The following is a 23,373-nucleotide window of genomic DNA, read 5'->3' on the forward strand; positions in this document are numbered from 1 at the left end:
ATCGGATGTTTAGGGGTGCTGAGCCAGGCAAGATACATTTCACTGTTCAAAAGAGGCTCAAGGAAAAAGGGGAACGCAAAAAATATAAATGTTTGCTTTTCATTTTTTCAATACAGTCACAAATCACACGGCTGTGGCAACAAATCTCTTTCAAATTTACATTAACTGAGAGAAAAGAAAGGAGACCCACCCGCCATCCCGCCCAAAACTCGCAGACTTGATTGTGTTCATTATTAAAGAGCGTATACTGCGATTACAACGGATTCCCGACTAAACAAAAGCTGCACATCAAAATCTTGGATATCAAGACTATCAAAAAAGGCACAAACAGACAGATCGCATAAAGAACTCAGCAGGAGTTTTTTTTATATAACTAATCCCAGTAAGGTTAGTTGTATAAAACATTTTAATGCAATTACATTCCCACATTTGTGAAAGAAAAGTATAAAACTTTTTGGGAAAGTTTGTGACTAAACCATCAAATCTGATAAAGGTTATTTAAATGCTGAGCCACAGCAAAAGAGAAATGGATTGGAATCACAAAAGAAACATATGGTAACCCTAATTTCTGGGGAAAGACAACTCATTTAGATACAGCAGCTCCACAACATATACAGAAACAGTATATATGTTTCTGGAGTAAACCAGCCCCCTATAGTGAGTACCAAAAATACCAAAAATAGACATTGGAGTTATTTTTTAGACTTTCATTTGAAATGCAATGCACAACATGTAAAACGCGGTGGAGCTGCTGTATTTTTGTTGTTAAAATATTCCATTTCAACCCAGTACTGTATGGTTTTGAAAATGTTCTAGCTTGTTAAAAAGGACATACACTAAAAAGATTTTTTTAAATCTCTCAAATTTGAGGGGTGCTGAGATTCAATTTAGAGGGGCTTCAGCACCCCCAAAAATGGGCTAGAAATGCCTATGATTATAGCACTGGCATTAGATATAATTACAGCTCCTATAATCAACTTCTTTATGTCAACACTATTAAAGTGCAATCTAACAATGTACACATCTTTCTTCATTCTGAGTCTGCTGAGAATAGTTGGAGTCTGCAGCTCATGTCAGCTGTATGGAGCTTCACAATGAATGTAATTTTATTGTTTAGCTGCTGAGGCTTCAACTTTCCGATTTTAGTTTTGTTCACTCACTTTGTAATGTTTCAATCTGTATTAAGAGTCTGTTAACAAGTGGAAAACAGAAATGCCCTGTGTTCATATAGTGTTTCTGTAATCTTCTGACCACTCAAGGTGCTTATACGTCAAAGACTGATGGCAGAGGCAGCTATGTAAAGAGCCCATCAGTATTAACTAATCCCATTCACACACCGCTGGCACAGCCACCCGGAGCAGTTCGGGTTAAGTATCTTGCACAGGGACACTTCTGCATATGGACAGCGAGACCTGGGATCCAACACCTGACCTTCCGTTTGAAGGACAACCGACTCTAACACTGAGCCACTGCCATCCCATGAATACACAACCTGATCAGCACTGAGAGATAGGTGGATGCAGGTAGAAATTTGGGTTGAGACCAGAAACAGCTAAAGCAAAATCTGAATTTAGTTTTTTTTCATCAGATGGACGAACAATAAGTCACTCTGAAGTATCTAAATAAATAACTCTGCTTTAGATGAACAAAAACTACTACATACCTTCCATCTTCAAAAGAAGCTCTGTTATATCACTCCCATGTGTAAAGGAGCATGCATGACTACTTCAGAAGAACAGGATAATAAAAACGGATTACGACTTGGCAGCACTGCTGTGCTTGTCTGGAATTTGAGATTTGTTATCTAAGCCTGAGTTACAGAGAAGTGTGTGGCTGAAGGAGTTATCAGGTGAAAGCTAAAGGAGCTCACTAAGCTCATAATAGTTATTATTAGTGTGCGGACAAAATAGATGGCGAGGACTTTGTTTCCAGCACCGAGCCATAATACACATGACATATGATACATCACCTCAATCAATCAATTAATCAATCAATCAATCAAGCTTTATTTATATAGCACCTTTCATACAAATCAAATGCAACTCAAAGTGCTCTAAAGCGATTGAAAAACAAGAAAGAAGCAGAAATAAAACAATGGTAAGACATATTAGGGGAAAATAATAATAATAAAAATAATAATATAAATAATAATAAGAAGAAATAATAAGAATAATAATAACAACAATAATAATAATAAGAATAATAAGAATAAGAATAAGAATAATCATCATCATCATCATCATCATCATCATCATCATAATAATCATAATAATCATAATAATCATAATAATCATAATAATTATACAAAAAATAAATTAAAATAACAAATTAAATTAGAGACTAATGCACACCAAAAATAAAATGTGTAATTAAAATAAGTTAAAACGTCAAAATTAAGAATACAAATAGTTAAAATAAAAGGGTAAGGATAAGAGTTGAGAATAAAACTAAGGCTAAAAATATCAATAAAACTGAGTAAATAAATAAATGAATAAATACAATTAAAAAAGAATAAGATAACAGCTAAAATTCTTTAAATAGTAAAGCAACATTTAAATCAATATTACAGTAAAAGGTAAGTATAAAATTGTTTAACCCTACATAAAAGCCAGACTGAATAAATACGTTTTTTTATTGTCTCAATATCTCCGTCAGCCCCTCTCAGATGAGGAGCTGACAGAGCTGACACCTGTTTGTGATTGCATGATTTCATGATTGTTTTTCATACCTAAACCTCTAGTTTTAGAGAGACACATTACATCACATCATAGCAGGAAATGCACAGGTTTAACCAAAAACATTTATAACAGGTTCTTCATGGGTCACATGTATTCTGCATTATCCTCAAAGCACACTCTGTATGTGACCTTTACTGTTATGTTTCTATAAGCTGCATGTGTTGACATGCCTTTCACTGACCATACAGCGTTGTTGTTTTAGCCTCTAATCTTCTCTTACAGAAATGTTTTTGTTCATCGGAACTGTTAGTCCTGAGTTTTTCTGGATAACAGGGACATGTTTTTGAAATGGAAACAAAGTATTTTTGTAAAGTTTTCTGCTCATGAAAGTTTATTTTCTTTTCCATGTTTAATGTTTGAAAGACTAAAATCTGGATTTTGAATCTAACTGTGATATTAGATTATGATACAAGAGGCCCACTTTGCTGTTTGTAGATGCTGTCACAGATTTTCACATCTTCTCAAACACCTGAATGAATCATTTTGAGCTCCAATCCGTAAAAATCACAGCTTTCTAACACCCGGATTTTAGATTTTAGACCAATTAATAGAGTCCTTTTGACAAATTTAAAGTTGTATAATCAAGACACAGAGTTCTTTCAGCAGTTCAGACCTGTCTCTCGTAGTTGGCGCTGTGGGCAGTGATGGATGGTTTCTGCCAGCAGCACCTCAGGGTGAGGCACGATAGGAATGTGTGGGTCAAATGAGATCCATGTGAAACAGGCTGAAAGAATATGTTGTAGCTCTTCAAGATATGATATATGTAAAATAGATGATGGCATCAGAAGAGAACCCCATCTCTAACACCTGGGAGTGTTGTTCCAACTCATGTCTGAATCTCCTGCCATAAATATTTTCCCTTTATCTGCAAACCAGAACATTTTTATGACTTCAGGTCATTGTTTTCAGGGCGTTGAGAGAAGGATCAAGGTCCTGTGTTTACATCTCATTTGACACACTGGCACCTTTGTGGGACTGTGTGGGACTACTTCGGCCTCCATCGTGACGTCTGTGCCTCAGAAGAGTTGTGGTCTTTGGCTGGTTTTGACAGACTTACTGTTCTCCCCGCTGTGCTATTGTGCGACTGACTTCAAAAGGCCTAAAGAGGCTCCTTCCCCACTTTTGGTTCCTCAGGAATTGAACTAAATTCTTTCCCTGGAACATGTATGTTGGCATGCAAGGTCACACCCTCAATATTTGCAGTAGAACCAGAAGCTGTGTCTGATACTAACACCTCCCAGGCAGTGTAACCAAACCTGTACAGTGTTTCATGGTGTGTACAGTACCTGTTTTGCTGGACTATAACTTCCCAGCTAACATACTTTCCATGGGTGGGATCGGGTTTCCATACCATTCCAGGTTTCCAGACATAACTTTAAACCTGAGGGTTGATGTACCAAGAGCTGGGTGTGTTTTGTTTTGAAATCCTGGTGTGTTTGCTGTTTCATATGTTTGTTCATAAAGAAAACATCCCTGCAGTGAAAATATTTCCATCTACCTCCCGGTGACACACGTGTGGAAATACAAGTCTGTAAGGGTTTGGATGCAGTCGTTCAGATACTGGGACAAACCTGTTTCTGTTGTTGAACATTTGAAAAGATAAATAGTAACATAATGAGAGTGGGATTAATCATTTCAATACGTCAGTGCTATTAATACTTACTGTTGTGTACAACAGCACATGACCTTTTTGAAAGCTTTGGCCAACATTTTAGAAAACTTGAGGCCAAACAACTTTAAAATATCTTTTTAAAAATCTTGACCTTTAATATAAGAGTCATTTTTCAGGTGTGAAATTGTATTATCTGGTTTTAGATCAAATGAAGCATTTCTTTGGGAGAAAGTCCTCATGAAAACAACAAATATATATAAACTAAAAACACAAAACTTAGAATACAATAATTATCTATATGTTTTTCTCCCTTTTATCATAAAACTGACACACATCGGGGCACTTGTGGCCTAGCAGTCTAAGCACCCCCCCATACTGAGGCTACAGTCCCCGTCGCAGGGGTCACCGGCTCGATTCTTGGCCGGTCGACCATTTCCTGCATGTCTTCCCCCGCTCTCTACTCCCCACATTTCCTGTCTCTCTTCAGCTGTCCTATCAAATAAAGGCAAAAAGGCCAAAAATATAACTTAAAAAATTAATAAAAAATGACACACAATTAAGCAGTCAAAGGTTGGGAAAGTATGAGGAAAAACAGAAACCAAAGTGTCCCTACTTTTAAACAGGAAGTAATCTACAAGAGTAGGTTTTAACAATTAGATGGAAGTGCTTCTCTAATTCGCAGGAAAAATTTCGAGACATGACCTCAGAGTCTCCAAAGAAAGGCAGGGCTCTGATTTCAATAAAGAGAGGAAATGATAGAAAGATGAGCTTCTAGTGTCATGTTGCTGAAATAGAATTCTTGACTATACAGCTAGAGTTTCATAACTGTTTTTGAGAAATGCACATCACTGCATCATACACACTGACTCTGTGTCACCTTAGTGCACTTTTAACCTCTGACTGTAACGACCACTTGACCAAACATTAGTCTTTTCTATTTTTAGACCACTTATTGTTTGTTTCTCAGCATTTTTATTCAAGTCAACTGACTTGTTTTTGAACTTTCACATGATCCAACCAAAGCCAAAAGTCATAAACATTTAGCTTTTTTTTATATCACTCTCAATGGATTTATCTTCAGGCTTTCTGTGTTGGTTTGAGTATTAACAACATTTTCCCTGTGGAAAGAAGACAAACAAGCTTGAATATGAAGAGGTAGGAAAAGTCTGAAATTGATTTTGTCACAATAAGAAAAAGATTTGAAATGACAATTTATTTGAAAACTACTATTTTATCACTTGTTTTCAAACTACAGCTCATTCACTAGCAAGGACCACGCCACACAAGGATATAAGTTGAACATTTAATGAATTAGTTGTGCGTGGTGTGCCCAGCAGAAGGAGACTCAGGATGGGGGTTCCGTCTCAGCGTTATCCTGCTGGAGCTGATCTTGACCCAGGTTGTACCTGGAAGTAGACAGGGCATAGAAGGAGCGAGCACGAGTTGAGTAGGAGAGGACAAGGAAATAGGTTAAATGCAGTAGAGTAAGGTGAAGGAGGGTGGGTTGAAGAATCACGGACAAGCAGTTGGAGTAGGCTGGCTACGTTTAAGAAGGCTTGTCGGGTGATTGAGGGTGTGGTTTAGGCGTGGTCCTGCTCCCGAATCTAAGTTAACACCTTAACTTCATATGTTTACATCCAACAACCTCAATTTCTCCATTCACACATAATAAATGAACATGCTGGCTCTTTTTATGGACAAGCACTAAAGTTGGTCAATAAAACTTGTTTATTAAATCACTTTACTTACATTATAAAAAGATTTAAAAATAAGATAACTAATGTAAATTTTGAAGTGTTCTACTCAGTTGGTTAGCCCTAGTTTTCTGGATCCTATTCAGACTCACAAAGACACAAAATAAATGTTTATTTGACCCCTTTCAGGTCCTTTGTGTAATACACAAAAATGCATTGCACCCTGGGATATTTTTAACGCACAGCACACTTCAACAAAATGCAACAGACGGCCTCTTCAAGTAAACGTATCTTCTAGGCAAGTGTTAAAACTCAACATGTATCCTTAAAAGCAGTGAATAGCAGAGTTCTGACTCACATCACCGTCTCGCACAGTGAAGTGTGAAAACACGTCTCACACTGTCTGCTGTCTGATCTGTGGATCAGTGTGTGTCTGAGTGTGGTCGGCAGTGTGATGTCAACACATATTATTCTGGCTCATGTTATGGCTTGCTACTTATGGAGGAACACATGATGACATACTGAAGTAAGGTAGAGGTGTGTTTGGTTCATGGGGGATCGTCACATTCCTAATGAGAAATCAACCATTAAAAAAACACCCAGGGTGACATAACTGTTAACCACATCCTGCTGAGGAATGAAATATCAGCTTGGAATAGATGTCTCAAATATTTAACAGGTGAATACAACCTGTACTTTTGAGACACATGATTCTGATGGGTGTCCTTTTTCTGAAAAAAGTAAAAGATGTGTTTTGATGTGTGCGTGTGCGTGTGTGTGTGTGTGTGCGTGTGCGTGTGCGTGTGTGTGTGTGTGTGTGTGTGTGTGTGTGTGTGTATGTGTGTGTGCACATCCTTCACATTCATTTAGCATCATCCCCTGTATGCCACAGCGAGCTGTTGTTTGCAGCTCAACAGCCATTAATGCCATTAAAGTCTTTATCCAATCTGAGGTCTGTGCTGGCCGGGATCAGCTGTTACTGAAATAAGCTAAATACGGGCAGAGAAACTCACCCTGTAACCTGTGCTTTATCATCTCAGTCCTCTGTGTGTGACACCATAAACCCTGGAAATATGCTTCTTGTCTTGTGTAAATACAGTGCCATAAAAAAGGTTAAAAAAAATCAACTTATTTAGATTATATTCATACAAATCAGGTGTGTAAGGCCAAATTATGTCAGTGCAGTAAAGTTTGAAAAGCTTTATAAGGCAAATTTTACAATACCTGACCCTTCTTAAGGTCACAGTGAGCTAGTCTGCACTATTTCTGGACAGCACTGCAATCCTTCTTGTGGTTTATTGTTATAAGTACAGACAGAACAGAAAAGAATGTGCTACTTTAACCACAGTGCAACTTTGACAAAACAAATAGAAGCTTGGTGTTCACTGTGGTAGATACCTTATCTCAGGGAGTGTCCCCTACAAATACATTTTCATATGGAAATAAATAAAAGTCAGTGCCCAAGTAAAACAAACAAATTAAATATCATATTTGGGTAGTTTAGGGAGCGTTGAACAATGAAAAAATACAGTGTTTGGGATTTTTCGAATTAAAAGCAGATCTTTATGACTTATGTGAACCACTGTTTGAAAGTGCACTTAACCCTCCTGCAATAATGTTCCTGGGTCAATTTGACCCGGGGCATATTAAATTATCCAAAAGTGTCAGAACCCAAAATAATCCCAATGAACATTTTTTAAATCTAATTTTTAACTCCATAACTAACCATTTAAATCAAGATTTAGTCCATTGGTGTTCTTTAATTCTCACAGATCATGGTTCAATGAGGATAACTCACTTGTTTTTCATTCAAGTTCATTTTAAAACTTCTTTTATGTACATTGGAAAGACCTAAATATAAATACAATAGTTTTACATGACATAGATTATTGTTTATTTTATTTTAAATTTTTATTTTTTTTATTTTTTATGAAGTGATTTTGATAGATAAACATGACACCTCTTCTCTCACATGCTGCCCAGATTTTCATGCTGCATTTAGCTGGTTTGGAAGGCATATTTTGCCTAAAATAGACTTTTAAAAGGGTCAATTTGACCTGCAACATAACAGGAGGGTTAAATCACTGAACTAAACACCCTGTTACTTCGTGAACTAATAGCAGACACCTTAACAGGCTCAGTCAGGGTTAAAGCTTTTAAATTAATAATTCATCTGTAAACTGAGCCATGTTTTGCTGGAGTCTACCATCCATAGTCCAACAGAGATAGGTAACTGTAGTGTTTCGACCTTAAAAGGTCTCTACTAACATCACTCTCATGGTATCATAGTTAATAAGCTTCCACTGTTTTTTTTTGTTCCAGAATCAGGTACCTCCAGCTGCTCTCCCTGACCCTCCCCTCTCAGATATTCCCTCTTTCCAGTTTCCCTATTTGGCTGTTTCGGTGTGACTGCTGTGGGCGGGGCCTACAGTGACGTAATGAGAAAGTTTACAATGTGCAGAGAGGAGTGAGCAGACTCAGGAACACACCGGCCTGGAGGAGGAGAGAGATAACAGCAACAGCTTGGAGAGGAAAGTCATTCAAACGGAGCAACACTTTGCTATAATTATTTATTTATTTGTTTATTTTTGGAGTATTTATTTAATTTCTATCAAAGATGAACGTGTCAAGAAGTCTGTGCACGTTTGAGGACATTAGAAGTCAAGAATATGGGGTAAGTGTCCCGATTTCATTCACACTTTTCTAGTTTTTTAATTAACAATGTTAGCTTTTGAATAATTAATACTATACAGACTAGGCTGACTCCTCTTCAGGTGTATTGTGTAAAAACAAATACATGTAAAGCAGTCTTTTCCCACTGTAATTTGCGGATGTGTTGGTCCTTCTCCAGCTGGAATGTGTTCCAACATAATTTTCTTTTCTCAACATGAGTCTGCTCTTGTTCTGATCGGTATAAAAGGCTCTGCTTGTGTGATTTTTTTTCATCACAGATTACCAGTCTTCATCTTCTCTAAGTGGTGTCTGTACTATTAAGTCTCTGGACTTGTAGTAATGAGAGTAGCTTATTAGTCCAAGTCCCACAGCACAGATAAAGGCAGCAGCTGAGAAGCTGTCTAAACAACATCTGTGCCTGTCACAGGTGCTTCTGCCCACATCATTTAAGGGCTTACATTTGCATTTGTGACAGACAGTGAAGGCAAGTCACGAAACAAACCTGTTGAAGGTCCTCTTGTACATAATGTGCACCACCTGTGCATGTAAATTATTATACCACATGATTAAACATCAAATTTCCTTGATGTGCAGGTCATCCTCTGCTAGTTGCTGAGAATGAGATGAGCTTTTTTCTCTGTCTAGGGGAGTATAATGGCTAATCATTTACCTTGCCTGAAAAAGCACACTATTAACTTGTACTGAGGTTTATGAGGTTGTGGCGCAACATGACACTTTCACCTTATCAGCAGCCTCCTGCTTGGTTCAGTACCTTCCAACAGCAATGAGCTCATATATCAGATCATATTTTTTAAAGAAGGGCATGACAGTGATCAGTGTCAATCAAGTTAATTATTTAGAATTAGAGCCAAATATGAGAGCCAGACTCCACATTTGTGTCAATAGTCTAGACTCAGAAATCAGTTACTGTTGTGTAACTGTAGCTTCAAGTGCCACAAAGGTCAAAGTGTGGAGAGGACAGCACCACACACACCTAATAAAACTAATCATTTGTGTTGACGCCATGTGCTGTGAAGCAATATGTGAAACTCTTTAATTGTGAAGCCTCTGTTTAAGTAAGTATTACATTCAAACATGGCACATTGCATAAGCTGCATACAGGAAGCCAATTCATCTTTATAAAAGTCACATCTTGCAGTCAAATAGTCCTCCAGCTACAGTATTTACATATCTGACATGCTTATCAGACAGGGTCAGACAAGCTTAAGCAGAAAGGGCATTTCACTGTGACATGTAACATTTTCTAATGACACATTTTCAAAATGTGACTCCCTTTACTGGTAAGGTCTAAAGGACAAGGCTACATGAAGGAGGGAGTGTGCCCGATGTATCAGAGAAAGGCCTTCAAAGTTATTGAGCACTTAGTTTATGAGTATGTTTTTGGGAACTCAGACAATATGATCTGACATTTAAAAACAGGAAGAACATCCAGGCCACGCTTTGAAACAACAGTGTCAAAAAATCAGCTTTTACCTGAATTATCCTTGAAACTTAAAGCACAGATTTCTTCCCCTAAAACCAAACAAGAAGATTTCTCTGCTTCCATTAGGACTCTTCTTGAATAATGCTACATTTATCCCTCCAGCCATTTAGTTTCCCTGTTTTTTTGTGACCATGCACATTCTCTCCGTCTTTCCTCATCCCCAATCAGCATCTCAGTCTGGAGTGTCTGACGTTATTTGCCGGAAATGTGCCAAACATGATCTATAGATTCAACTATTTAGAGGCACGACTGGAATACATGAGAGCATATCTGGATTGCACGCAGCACAGGGAAGGAAAAAAACAGTATGCTTGATTGACAGTGAGATAATTGTTGGATTTATAATGTTCTCCGTCACTGTGTGGTTAGCTGTCATGTCATGACTCAGGTCCTTATGCCGTGAGCTAACTGTTTACCCTCAGCGTTAACCTGCTAATTTTCTCACATGATGGCAACACACGCACAAATCCTTTACCCACTTATCACACCTCTGCTTGTCTTTTCCCGTTAAAGTTTACAAATCATTTCACTTAAACCTTGAGTTTTTATGGACTGTTGACCGACTGAAGGGCAAAGCCTGACATGCTGTGGGGTTAAACCTCAAGACCGGACACATTTACAAAAAACGACTCCCAGAATAGAAACAAATGATAATCTGCTATAGTTGCAAATTCCCAAACTAGCTCTAATGTGTAATCTTTTCTATTCTGTGTCTCTCTTGTACTCCTTTTGTCTTCCTATAGTTGTGTTTTCTTAGTTGTACGTGTCATTGAGTCTTGTCATAGTCCTTTGTATCCTATCTTGGTCACTAATGTCTCTTTGTAGTTGCTCTCTGTCTCATTGTAGTAGTTTGGGATTCTTCATGATAGTTTTATATCTCTTTGTTTTTGTTTGGATCTCTTTGAAGACTGTGGTATCTCTATGTAGTTGATTGTTCCTATTTTTGGTTCCTTATATCTCCATGTGGTCATTTGCAACTCTTGAAAGTGATTTTGTTTTTTCTGTGGTTGCCTTTTTTTTTTGTTTTTTTTTGTTTACGTGACACAAATTGTTTCCATTTGTGGTCCATGTAGTTTGTAGTTTGTGTCTCTTTGATGGCCTTTTGTGTATCTGCGTAGTTGTTGTACATCACTTTCTTTTGAACTTCATACTTTCGAGCAGTAAAAAATGCTTCTGAAGAACTAAGTATCCGTAACTGATAAGTATCAAAATATTTCCTTATCTTAGTTGTAATAAAGGTCAAGACCGTATCTTTTTCAGCCCAGTTCCTTATCAGCTGCTCTCTGTATGTTTGTATTATATTTCAAATGGAGGATAGAAGAGCTAAATTCGTTTTTATTGTGAAATAGAACCCATGTACACTTGGTTTAAGACCTCACTTAAATAAAGTACTGGCACTTTAAGTGTATTGAAAAGCTACCTGCAGCCTCCATCAGCTCACACCTGTTGCTTTAGAGGCTGAGGTTTATAAAGCAGCTGGACACGAGACAAAAGCGACATCTGTGCAGCAGGTGATGCAAAAAGCATTGCATGAGAAGGTTTGAGTGATTTAATACACATGTGCACACAATCTTGAACTTGAGGAATGCTCATATGGCATGCAGGTATTACACCTGGAGGCACTAACTGATTTTTACTATATATGGCGAAGATCCCTGCAGCTATCTGAGTTTAAACAATCTGAACTATTTTATACCAGGAACCAGAGCTCTAAAGAACATTTTGTTCAGTGTTCAGTGTTTATCAGCAAGCTGGTGGTCAATTTCCGGCTAATTTAACCCAGATTATTCACAGAGTACCTAATGCCAAAGCCCAAAACACAAGCGACTTCATACCCTTTAAGCCTTGCAGCCACGCCGTACCTCCGTGATCTTTTGTCAGAGCACACAGCAGTGTGTAGACGGTGTGTGTGAGAGCTTAGTTTCAGGTTTCTGGCCTGTTAGAAAGGGTAATGTGTACTTTAGGTTAGTGTGTGTTCTGTGGGTGAGAGGCTGCGTTCGTGTGTAGGGAGACGTCACTGACCATGATCACATCCAACTGGCCTTTTTGTCTGTGTTCCCGTGAAGTATAGCGTTACAGGTTCTCTTTGGAGGTGGCATTTTTGTGTGTGTGTGTGAATATAAAAGAGAAAGCAGGCAGAGAGACGAGTGTGTAAATAGTCGAAGGCAGTGGGAGGATTAGTTGAGCCTTTGTTTGGTTGTCTATGAATGGCTGGTGAAGTTATATAATAATGGATTCCTTTTTGACAACCATCTCTCTGTTCCTTTTTTCCCTCTCCCTCTTCTCTCCCTCTCTTCTAATCTCTGTGCCCTATTAAAGCTTTCAGGTGTAATCTGAGCAGAAAGTATGTTGGCCAAGAGGGGAATTCTTTGCTTTCATTTTCCTGAGTTTCCATTTGACATAGTTGGACCACCACCACAGCTAATTTGATATTTCCTGTGCCTCTTGCATTGTTCTTGTTGTGGCTTTACGCCCTTTTCTCGGACTACTCCTAGCTTTTTCATTTCATCTGTACCACTCTGGTTTTCCCTGCGTTACTCTACTTCCTGGACAGATAGCAAGCTAATAACCTCTTGTGCATAGAACACTTCTTTATTGTAAGCTCACACTGCTCTTTATCCAAATCTTATGTAACACAACCCAGTTCATATCCTTTGTCTGGCAAACATCAAGGCCGGTGAATTCGTCACATCAGCACACGCGGGGAGATAACACGAGGAGTTCCTTCTTTTCACCTCCATTTACAATCTGACTTGAAACTGCTGACACAATGGGTGAAGTATTTTTATTACCCTTGAATCTGTAGTTATTTTAGCAGTTTATCAAAATGGTTTAGAAAGAAGTGAGCCTATCAAAGGTTATCTTGAGTTTCCAGCCAACCATCAACCCTAAAGATTTTCAGTTTATCAGCCCTCAGGGTATAGCTGTGGTTCAGTGGTTCAGTGGGTTGTCTCTCAATTGGAAACAATGTCAAATTTGTTTGCAGAGTTTGGCTCGTACTAACAGAGCTAGCACCACCAGATCTCAGTCCTCCTTGCAGTTTTTTTTTGCAAATGCCGGTACTGGATACATATTGCTCTGGACCAGTGGTCGTATGCCAGTTTAAGACACAGCGTACATACAAATTCATCTACCTTTTCTAGATCAAACTAATGCCAACCCACGGCACGCTACAAGATGCCACCTGTAGTAGAGCGTTACAGTATTATGGCAGGAGCTGTTAATCAGAGCTGTAGCCCTGGTAAGTGGCAGGTGGCTGTGCTGAAGCTTAGACACAACATACGACCGACATTTCAGACCTACATCAATAATTTGTTTAACCAACTGGTGCTGACTAGTGAGGGTGATGTTTAATTGTTTAGTTGACTAAACACACACATCCTTAGTTGTCCGTTTGATCCCAGTTTGTAATAATAATAATAATAATAATGATACATTTTATTTATATAGCATTAGCACCTTTTAAAAACATGTTTACAAAGTGCTTTACAGAGTGCAAGCCATAGCGAGGGAAAACACAAAAGCACATGACAATCGTAAGGAGAGCTAAAATGAGTTAAGTAAAAGAACAATAATAAAAACCATGCAGAAATTAAAAGTCAGTGATGAGTTAAGAAGTAAAAGCACATTTAAAAAAGTGTGTTTTTAAAAGAGATTTAAAAGAGGACAAGGATGTGGCTTGCCTGATCTCTGTCTATGTTGCATAAATGTCCTTAGGCAAGACTCTGCAGCCCTAACTTGCTTCTGAAGGGCACAGCCATCTCTGTTTTACTGTTTGTGAGCAGTAATTGGTGCTGATGGACATGACAGCCTCTGCTATCACTATGTAAACGTATGAGTGTCACATGTAGTGTAAACTTTGAGTGGTCAGAGGAATATTAAATTGCTTTTATGATGGCAAAACAGCAAATCCTCACAAATTGAGACTAAAATTTGCATTTTCGCATGATAAAATCTTCTTTGAAATCATATTACATAACTTTAGATGCTTGAATTAACTATTAAGTGCAAGCACTTGAAGTATTATTTGTCAATAATTCTCCATAAACTCCATCTGCAACCAAAAATTGTATGGTGCAACAGCAAGCTTTAAAAAGCAGCTGTAAAAACAATATCTGCAGCTGTCCTAACAGGACATACAAGGTAACACAGTGAAGCTCGGCCTTGTGAGTACTAAACAAACAAAGGGAACAAAAAGGAAGGCCGAATAGGGACAACGCACACACCCATTTTAATTCGCACAAATAAACACACATAATCATGATCACTTGACAAATTCCACAGAAGACTCTCTTACTTATTAACCTGTTTTATTATTAAACTATAAAGGCAATAAATGTGATTATGTGTGCACATTCTTTATTATTGCTTCCGTGTGTGTGTGCGTGTGTGTGTGTGTGTGTGTGTTTGTGTTTACACTTTTAACCACACTGGAACATTGCAGACATTTCTTCTCTGTCTGCTGTGTCTCTGAGTTGACATGAGTTTAGAGACACAAAGGACACAATGGAAAATAAACAGAACAAGATGTTATATAATGTCTCTGACCTCTTCCCTCGCGTACGCATACTTACTCACACACACACACACACACACACACACACACACACTCTGCTGATTATCACATATAAGGGGTTTCCCTGTGGTGGTCACGTCCCACTCCAGACGTTTCCTGTTGGTGTGACTTCTCTCCCCCGTGAATTAATGAAAAAGAAACACAAGGTTTGTTTGTGTCTAAAAGAGTTTCTGTCAGCGTTGTCATCTGTGCAATGTTTCTCTCAGACACACTCCTCGCTCTCGAGTGCCAGATTGTTTATGGCTACTGTGAGGTTTTGTTGCCATGGTAATGTCTCGTCTTGTTTGACAATACATTATCTGCCCGCTTTCCCAGAAATCCAGCGGCTGCTTCTCATTGGCTGAGAGCGCCTGGAGAGTTTCCGCCTTAAGTCCCTCTGACGTCTATAGCACACAATTTAAATCAAACAATCTGTCTGCGTGCAGCTGTGAAAAACTTTCAACTTTCACTCTGACGACTGTACCCCCACCTTCCCCTCTCTATCTCTCTCTCTTACTGGATACTCCCCCCCTTCTCTCTCCCTCCTGTTCTGTCTCATTTAGTGAGTATGACTCAGTCTCTCCTCCTCCTTTTTTCCCCTCTCCGCCTCAAAATAGTTCTCAATCTGCCTCTCCATCACATAACGGTCTCTTTGTGAATTTGCTTCAGCATCTCATTTCTTCATCGCTCTTTTATTTCCAGGACCGGTGCAGGCGACTGCGGCTCACACTTCACAGCCAGAGCCCAGCGGAGCAGCACAGAGACAGGGTAAGACAAACTTCCTGCACCTTGATAACTTAGGTTAAAATTTGGGCTGGGAAACAATACTGAGAAGAGTTCAAGTAGTCGTAGGAATCAGAAGTTTAGAGGCACTAATCTGTGGACAGTAGCGTGGAATAAATGGTTTGGGTTCTTGAGGACAAGATATTATGTAATTGGATTTGAGCAGACTTTTGGTCTTTAATGGAAACACTGGGGTGGATTTGTTTTAAGACTTGAGGATAAAGAGCTTCTTTTGAGGGGAAAGAATAGCACACTAGAGGTGAAGGTACTCATCGTCCACACCATATTCGGGTCTAACAGTAAATCTTCTCAATAATCCCTGAGATATTACCTCATGGCAAGTGCTCACTCATGCACCTACAGCGTCACCTTCCTGCACTCAAACTCTACAAAAACTCAATCTGCTTGTAAACATGCCATAGCTGCCACCAGTTTTTCACTAGCTTGGTTCCCACTCAATAAGTCTCAAAACAGCCATTGTTCTACCAAAACCAGCACCAAAGTAAGAGAAAAAAATCACGACTACCAGAGCAGCAGTTACATAACATCTCCCTGCCTTCTTGTGTATGAGCGTCGCCCCCTCCGTACTTTTGGTTTTGACCAAGTCTGACTACCACTTCTAAAGTAGCAGCAGATGATTACAGGTCAGTCTCCATAGTGATTATGTCTAAATGTTTCTGCCTGCTAATTATTGACTCAGTCCCACACGCACAGGAATCATTTGACAAGACAGAGACAAAGAATATGCTGTTTTAGTTTTAATAGTTAAATAGAATCCTTCATATCTGACGTTCCAGACCAATGTTGCACAATAATTACTCCTGGCTGTCTTACCAAACGTTGTGCAATCTGAATCAGAAACGTGCTCCAACTCTTCCTCTAGTGCCAGCACTGCAACACAGTGACTTCACTCATGTGCGCATGTGGTTTGGAAATGTATCACACCCATCCACCCAGATTCACGTAGAATAAAACACCTCGCATAACTCCTCTGCTCTTTTATTCTACAGCCGATCGGACGAGCATTCGCACTGGTGCAACCAGCCAGCGACAGGACATCTCTGACCCCGGAGCCAGTCAAGTCTACAGAGGAGCAGGTGGAGGTTATCAAGGTAGGTGCAGCACTATTACTTGTATTCGTGAGGATATTATTGCCGTGTTTATTTTGTGATCACTTATGTTTGTGTTTAACATCCGTGTTTGACATCCCTCCCTGTGCCAGGTTTATTTAGAGGCCCGCAAACAGGAGCAACAGAAGCACCAGCAGAGCCTGAAGATGCTGTCGGATGAAGTATCACAGATACAGGAGGTCAGTGTTTGAATCCACAGCAATGATAGCACTAACACATTCAGCAGAGTCTAGCTTATGTAACAATTTGCATGTTTGCTTCATGTAAATTCCTTCCTGCTCTCTGCCCATGTCTCTCCCACACTTGTTTCTTTCAACACTATAAAAGACAATGTATTCAGCTGCCTCAGTATTCACAATGTGTCTGCATTTTGTTTAGGTGAGGTACTGCTTGAAGACACTGAGGGAGCAGATGGCAGCCAAGACTAAGGTGGGTCTATTTTCAGCTGCTTTTTTTTTTTTTGTTAATCTTCCATCCTGTGCACTCAATGGAATTTCCTCCATGTATGTTCACCTCCATGGTAAACTACTTCCTCATTCGCTTCCTCTTTTTCATTTCCACAGCCACACACAAACGGATGGAGAGTTGGCGTGCCCTTCAAAAAGAGCAGCTCATCTTCCTCTAAGGGCAGCACTAAAGCCGACGTGCAGGTGAGCAGTCTCTCACATGTATAGCCTCTCGTCGAAGTCGTATCAAACTTCTGTACAGTATGTTAAAGTCTTTATGTGAGTGTTTTCGTGCAAAGCGATCACCTCCTAAAGGCAAACAGAAAGAGCATGAGGTGTCAGGTTAAGTAGAGAAATGTGATGAAGCAGAAAAGAAAGGGATTAAAGTGACAGTAAATATTTTGATAGCACCCTGGGGTGCATGTACATGTGTGAGAAAGCTGCTCAGGCACACACTGTTCTTCTCCTCACATGTGCCTTTGTGTGTTCCAGTCTTTTTTCATTGTTGCCAGCATTCCACAGATAGTTCTCCTTTAATAGTTATGTTGCCGTCTTTAAGCACCTTTGTTATCCATCCACTACTAACTGCGTGTCAGTAATGTTTGTGTACAAATACAGCAAACAGGCCTGACTCCACTATGTTTGGTTTAATTGGTCGAGTTACCTGTGAGTCACGCGATGGATCGCTCACAGAGCTGCTGCAGAAATACGAGGGAAAATCTCCCCCGACTGCTCTGGTGACGCACGCAGACACGCCTGTTTTTCTTTATGACAGCCTAACCCCCTGAGCTCATTCCAAACAAAAACAAGACGGCAATTACATCAGTATTAAAATATCTCTCCGACTTTTAACCCATTGTTACATGGTTTTGAAGTAGAACATTAACTATATACAATATAGTTTAATAATGAAATAAAATGTTATAGTTTTACAGTTTAACAACTTCAAGTGAAAGTTTAGTTGGTGTGACTTTTGGATACTGATTAACAAGACAGTGCTCTTTGTGTGTATCAGAGTGTAGTTGATCTAAATTAAAGATAAGTAAACGTGATGTTGGAATCCCTTTCATTTTGAGGCTTTAGAAACAAAATTGAAGGAATTCTGGGAGAAGTAGAAAATGATCCTATTTCCCTAAATGTCCTACAGCTGTTTCAGTATGTTTATGTAATTCTAAAAACGTGTACATAAACTTTAGAGCAGGGGCGTCATACTCATTTCAGTTCAGGGGCCACATGCAGCCCAAGTTGATCTGAAGTGGGCCGGAGCAGCAAGATCATAACATAATAACCTATAAATAACGACAACACTACATTTTTCCCTTTGCTTTAGTGCAGAAAAGTACAAGTACATTCTGAAAATGTTCACATTTAATGAACTATCTATCTACAAAAACAGCTGTTGTATTTTTCTCCATGATGAGTCTCAAAGTGGGGCCGAATATTTTACTCTTTAAGCCCTGAAACCAGCTGCCAACACACCAAACACACAGGTTACCCATTCACCTGACACAGTGTGTAATGTTAACAGCAAAAGAACAGATAGATTATAATAATGAAGAAGGTAAAGTTGACTATAATGGACCCCTCAGCTCCAGCAGGAACAGTTTGCTTGCTGGACAGTGTTGTATGCAGGGGTGTAGTGTTAGTGTTAGTAGTTAGTGGATCATCTTATAGTGCTCTAAAAGTCTTTATGAATCTCTACCTGTTATGCAAACAGGAAGTCATCTATTTTCTCACTTTGAGAAAAAAAGTCCCAGAGAAAAAGCGGCGTTCAGGTGCGCTCCGTCAACACTATGATTTTATGCGACCCCCAGAAGACAAATCTGAAATAGTAGTTACTTCTATTCAAAAATTGCAGTTAATGTTTTTCACTTTGCAAAGCCATTCCGCGGGCCGAATTGGAACCTCTGGCGGGCCGGTTTTGGCCTGCGGGACGCATGTTTAACACCCCAGAAAATCCTCATTTTATATTTCAATTCTTTTAAGTTAAATGTAAAATAAACTGAAAGGAGGATCACTTTGTTACTCATGATGACTGTAGAATCAGATTCTCAGTGTTTTCAAATTAAATAAAGATAATGTATATTCATCTAGAACAGGTATCTAGGACAGATTACTTGTTTGCATAAGTGTTCAACAGCCCCAAGTCAGGATTTAGCAGATGCACGTTTGGCAGCTCTCACAGTTTTGACTCTTAATCAGCTTTGCACATCAGGAAACAGCTGGATTTCAAGTGAACGCCCTTTTGCACATTCTCCATGGGATAGAGATCTGGACTCAGATTCAGCTTCTCCAGAACTTTCCAGTATCCATCTGCTGATGTAACACTTCATTCCTTCTCTATCAGGAAGCAGATGAAGAGGCAGAGAGAACCAAGCTGAGGGAGGTCAGTAAGCGCTTGTACGCACAGCTCCAGGAGGCAGAGAAGAAGCACCAGGAGGAGAAAGAGAGACTGCAGGTAACAAACACACACACACACACACACACACACACACACACACACACACACACACACACACACACACACACACAAGAGCTTCATTTTACATGCAGTTTTTTCTTAATGTTGAGCAAAGTAAATCATTTTTCTCTCTGTCTCATCAAGGCGGAAGGCAGCCAGCTGAGGGAGCATCTGAGCAGCCAGGAGCAAAAGTTGAAGATCACAGAAGACGCCAGCGAGAGGAAAGACCAGCGCATAGATGAGCTGCAAAGGCTGCTGGGAGGGATGGAGCAGGAGAGCGCCACCTTGAGGGAGGCAATCTGCAACAGGGAGGAGGAACTCCGCGAGCTGAAAAAGATCAGAGAAGAGGGCCACAAAGGGGACCAGAGGTTAGCAAACACACACATATAAACACACACAGAGTAAATTATAACAATCAATTTAGGATTACAGTGTCATAACTCTGTGTGTATTTTTAGGGCTGAGCAGCTGGAGAAGGAGGTGGCTATTCTCAAAGAAAAGATCCACCATCTGGATGACATGCTCAAATGCCAGCAAAGGAAAGTCAGACACATGATTGAGCAGGTGAGACGCCCATGTGGGAGACTCAGTAAAGCAAACACATTGTCTCAGTGTTCATATTTGCTCAAGAGTTGCTCACCCGCCCGCCTGTGTTTACTCTGTTTTCAGCTTCAGAACTCTCGCATGGTGATCCAGGAGAGAGACCGCGTCATCAAAGAGCTGGAGGAGAAAGTGGCTTTCTTGGAGGCTGAGGTGAGAGATGCTAAGGTCTTCATCTGTTGAGGTTGTTTTTGAAGTGGAATTTAGAATGTCAAGTCAGGATTATGTGAAAAGAGGGATTAGACCCTCTACGGTTTGATCTGTGAGAGAGCAGAGACACTCGAGGAGAAGAGATAAAAGCTTCTTTTTTTTCCTCGTTACAAAAATGTGAACTTATTCTGACTTCTTGTGCGTGCAGAACCGAGAGATGCATGACCAGATGGACTACTTCCTCGGAGGCCAAAGGTCAAATTCCTACCTTTCATCAGAACGCAACCCCCAGATCGTCTACAGGTAACTTCTCCTCTCCAAGTAGTAAATTGTGCAAGTCCTTCAAGGGCCTTTTGTTCTTATTCATTTCTTTCAAGTGGCAAATTGAATCAGTATTAGTTTAGGAGCAGTAGTTATATTATGAAAATCTCAGCTTGTTAGCAACAAAAATTTGGTCAAATGTAAACATGGGGTGGCTGTGGCTCAGTGGGTAGAGTCGGTCGTCTATCAAACCGAAGGTTGGCGGTTTGATCCCAGCTCCAGCAGTCACATGCCGAAGTGTCCTTGAGCAAGACACTGAACCCTGAATTGCTCCCTCTGTTGTTCAGAGGTGTGTGAATGTGAACGAATGAGATTAGCTAACACTGCCTCACTACATAGCAGCCGCAACCATCAGTGAGTGAATGGGTATGAATGGGTGACTGTGACGAGTAGTGTAAAAGTGCTTTGAGTGGTCAGAAAGACTAGAAAAGCACTATATAAGTCCATTTACCATTTAAACACACTCATGTGAAACCTTTTTTTCCTTGTGTCTCTTCAGCAAACCGCTCAAGCCGTCCACAACATCCAACAAACCCCTTCCTTTCATCAAAGTCATTGAGATTAAGTCATGAAGTGACTGTGCAGAAGTTAATGCACAGAACGTATCAAAGGGCCCAGAACCACCAAACCTTTTCACAGCAGACTGAAACCAAACAGCACCCACATCTGATCACATGAATGTTTGGGATGTCAGAGCAGAGCTCCCTGGACTGCAACCACATCAACACTTAAAGTAAAGTGGTCAAACCACTAACACTGTAGAAGGAGACTGTGTGGTGTTTATGTCAGCTTTAATGTAGATACACTAAGCGTACTGACTCAGCTAAGGTGCATTTGAAGTTTTACATGTTGTACTGAATTCTGTATGTGTGTGTTTCCTTGTCCTGCCCTGTTTCGATTGTTTTTGTTTAACCTTTGAGTTTACGACACTGACGATGTGTTAAAACAGGAATGTGGGGCAAAGTGCAGTTGTTTTGCCAAAGTGGGTTAAGGCGTTGTAAAGCCCATTATCAGGAATGTAGCAAACCAAGCTAACTAAGCTAGAGCTTCATGTAAAAACCATTAACATGTCGACCTACATCCTACTACGTCTTAGTACTCATCCTTGACTCTGTCACTTTGTAAGGTGAACAGTAAATTGCTTTAAAAAATGTAAATACTGAGTGTAGTCTATATAAAGTTTAACAACCTGCGATGAAAAGAGCTGTGTAGATTAAACTTGTTCCTTTAAGCCCTGAACAACATGGCACCTTTTGAAACTGTGAGAAAGCAGAAGGAAAATGACCGTCAGAGATGATGAAGACATTTTGACGAACTGCTTCATAGAAGTGTCATTCTATTTCTTTCACTTATTCCTTGTAAAGCATTTCAGTTCCTTGTCGTTGTGTATAGTTATGTTTTGTACGTTTTAATGAATGTGTTTTGATGTTTTAACTCCTGCTTAACACCTTCCTTCTTTGTATTTATTTATATTAAAGAACTCTAGACAGACTGATTGGTAGATGTTTTCTTTTTAAGTATGCAATCGGTTTGTGCTTCAGAATAAAAGCTTCAAATTAATTCAATGCCTACTGACTTGTTGATTTGTGGACTGGATCGCTATGACAGGAGCGCCCTCTGCTGGACACTTATAATAGAAACTACTACATTACAGTTTTTCTCAATTGTTTACACCAGTGGTGTCCAAACTTTTTCAAAGAGGGCCACATTTCAGGTTGTCAGAATACCTCAGGGCCATTGGCTCCTACTGAGACTAAGGAATCATAAAAGTTACATATGAAACATCTATTTAATAACAATTATTTTAATTTTTTCTCAATAAAACAGTAACTAGGTAGTCCTCAATTATCCACAAGCCATGTAAACATTAGCAAACTTTATCTTCTTCTGGAGGAGAATGTTTTTCATTAGGGTCGGGCAATGTGGGAAAAATATTGTCTCATTAATTTTCTATGGCAGGATCATGATCTGGATTTCATCACACTTCTTTTTCATGTTGTTTTTAAGACTTTCTGACCAGCAGACAAAAATTTAAGAACTAAATAACTATTTTCCTGCGTTCTGAATAATTTTTATGCATCAAATTTTACCTTTTCTGCACGATTTCATAATTTGGTTTTATCTTGTGTCCTCTTTTGTGTCCTCTGAACTTTTAGTGCTCATCCAGAATATTTTCACATCGTGATAAAAACATTAATTTGAAAACTTGTCAGCTTTAAGAGTTCTTGTGTTTCTTCTTTATTGCCGTCTTGCAGAATATCCGGTGCTTTGGCTTTAGACAGGTAGTCCATATGAAGCTTTTTGAGACGTTTCTGGATTGACTTTAGTTTTGTTTGTTCGCTTGAAAGAAACTGCAAATGTACAGATGATTCAGAATGTGATTCATTTCTGTGCTATAAATAACACCATTTAAGATGGAAGCTTGGGACCATAAATAAATGGACCTTGGGCCGCGATTGGCCCCCAGGCCATACTTTGGACACGCCTGGTTTACACACAATTACTGGTACTTGAGACACAATGACCACAACATGTAACCCATGCACCAACCCCCTGAACCAATTCTGCTGAACTACAAGCACACTCAAATTGCAGTTCTACAACACACTTTTTTCAAAACACTACCCACAATTCTCTGCATTTGGCACAATTTTCATGAAGAAAATATCTTGTTTTCACAAGGAACACGCTGTCATTCAAAATCTA

General features: G+C 39.4%; 1 protein-coding gene across 1 annotated transcript; it reads left to right on the forward strand.

Moving 5' to 3' along the window:
- Window positions 1-8,480: 8,480 nt before the first annotated feature.
- On the forward strand, window positions 8,481-22,227 carry tuft1a (tuftelin 1a). The gene is made up of 12 exons (XM_034698672.1): window positions 8,481-8,718; window positions 15,479-15,544; window positions 16,570-16,671; window positions 16,782-16,868; window positions 17,068-17,118; window positions 17,253-17,339; window positions 19,483-19,593; window positions 19,741-19,964; window positions 20,055-20,160; window positions 20,266-20,349; window positions 20,555-20,649; window positions 21,167-22,227. Exons 1-12 carry the CDS (start codon window positions 8,662-8,664, stop codon window positions 21,237-21,239), a joined length of 1,143 nt encoding a protein of 380 aa, XP_034554563.1. The 5' UTR covers window positions 8,481-8,661; the 3' UTR covers window positions 21,240-22,227.
- Window positions 22,228-23,373: the final 1,146 nt, after the last annotated feature.

This window comes from Notolabrus celidotus, chromosome 12, assembly GCF_009762535.1.
Source record: "Notolabrus celidotus isolate fNotCel1 chromosome 12, fNotCel1.pri, whole genome shotgun sequence".
In the NCBI taxonomy this organism is placed as follows: Eukaryota; Metazoa; Chordata; class Actinopteri; order Labriformes; family Labridae; genus Notolabrus; species Notolabrus celidotus.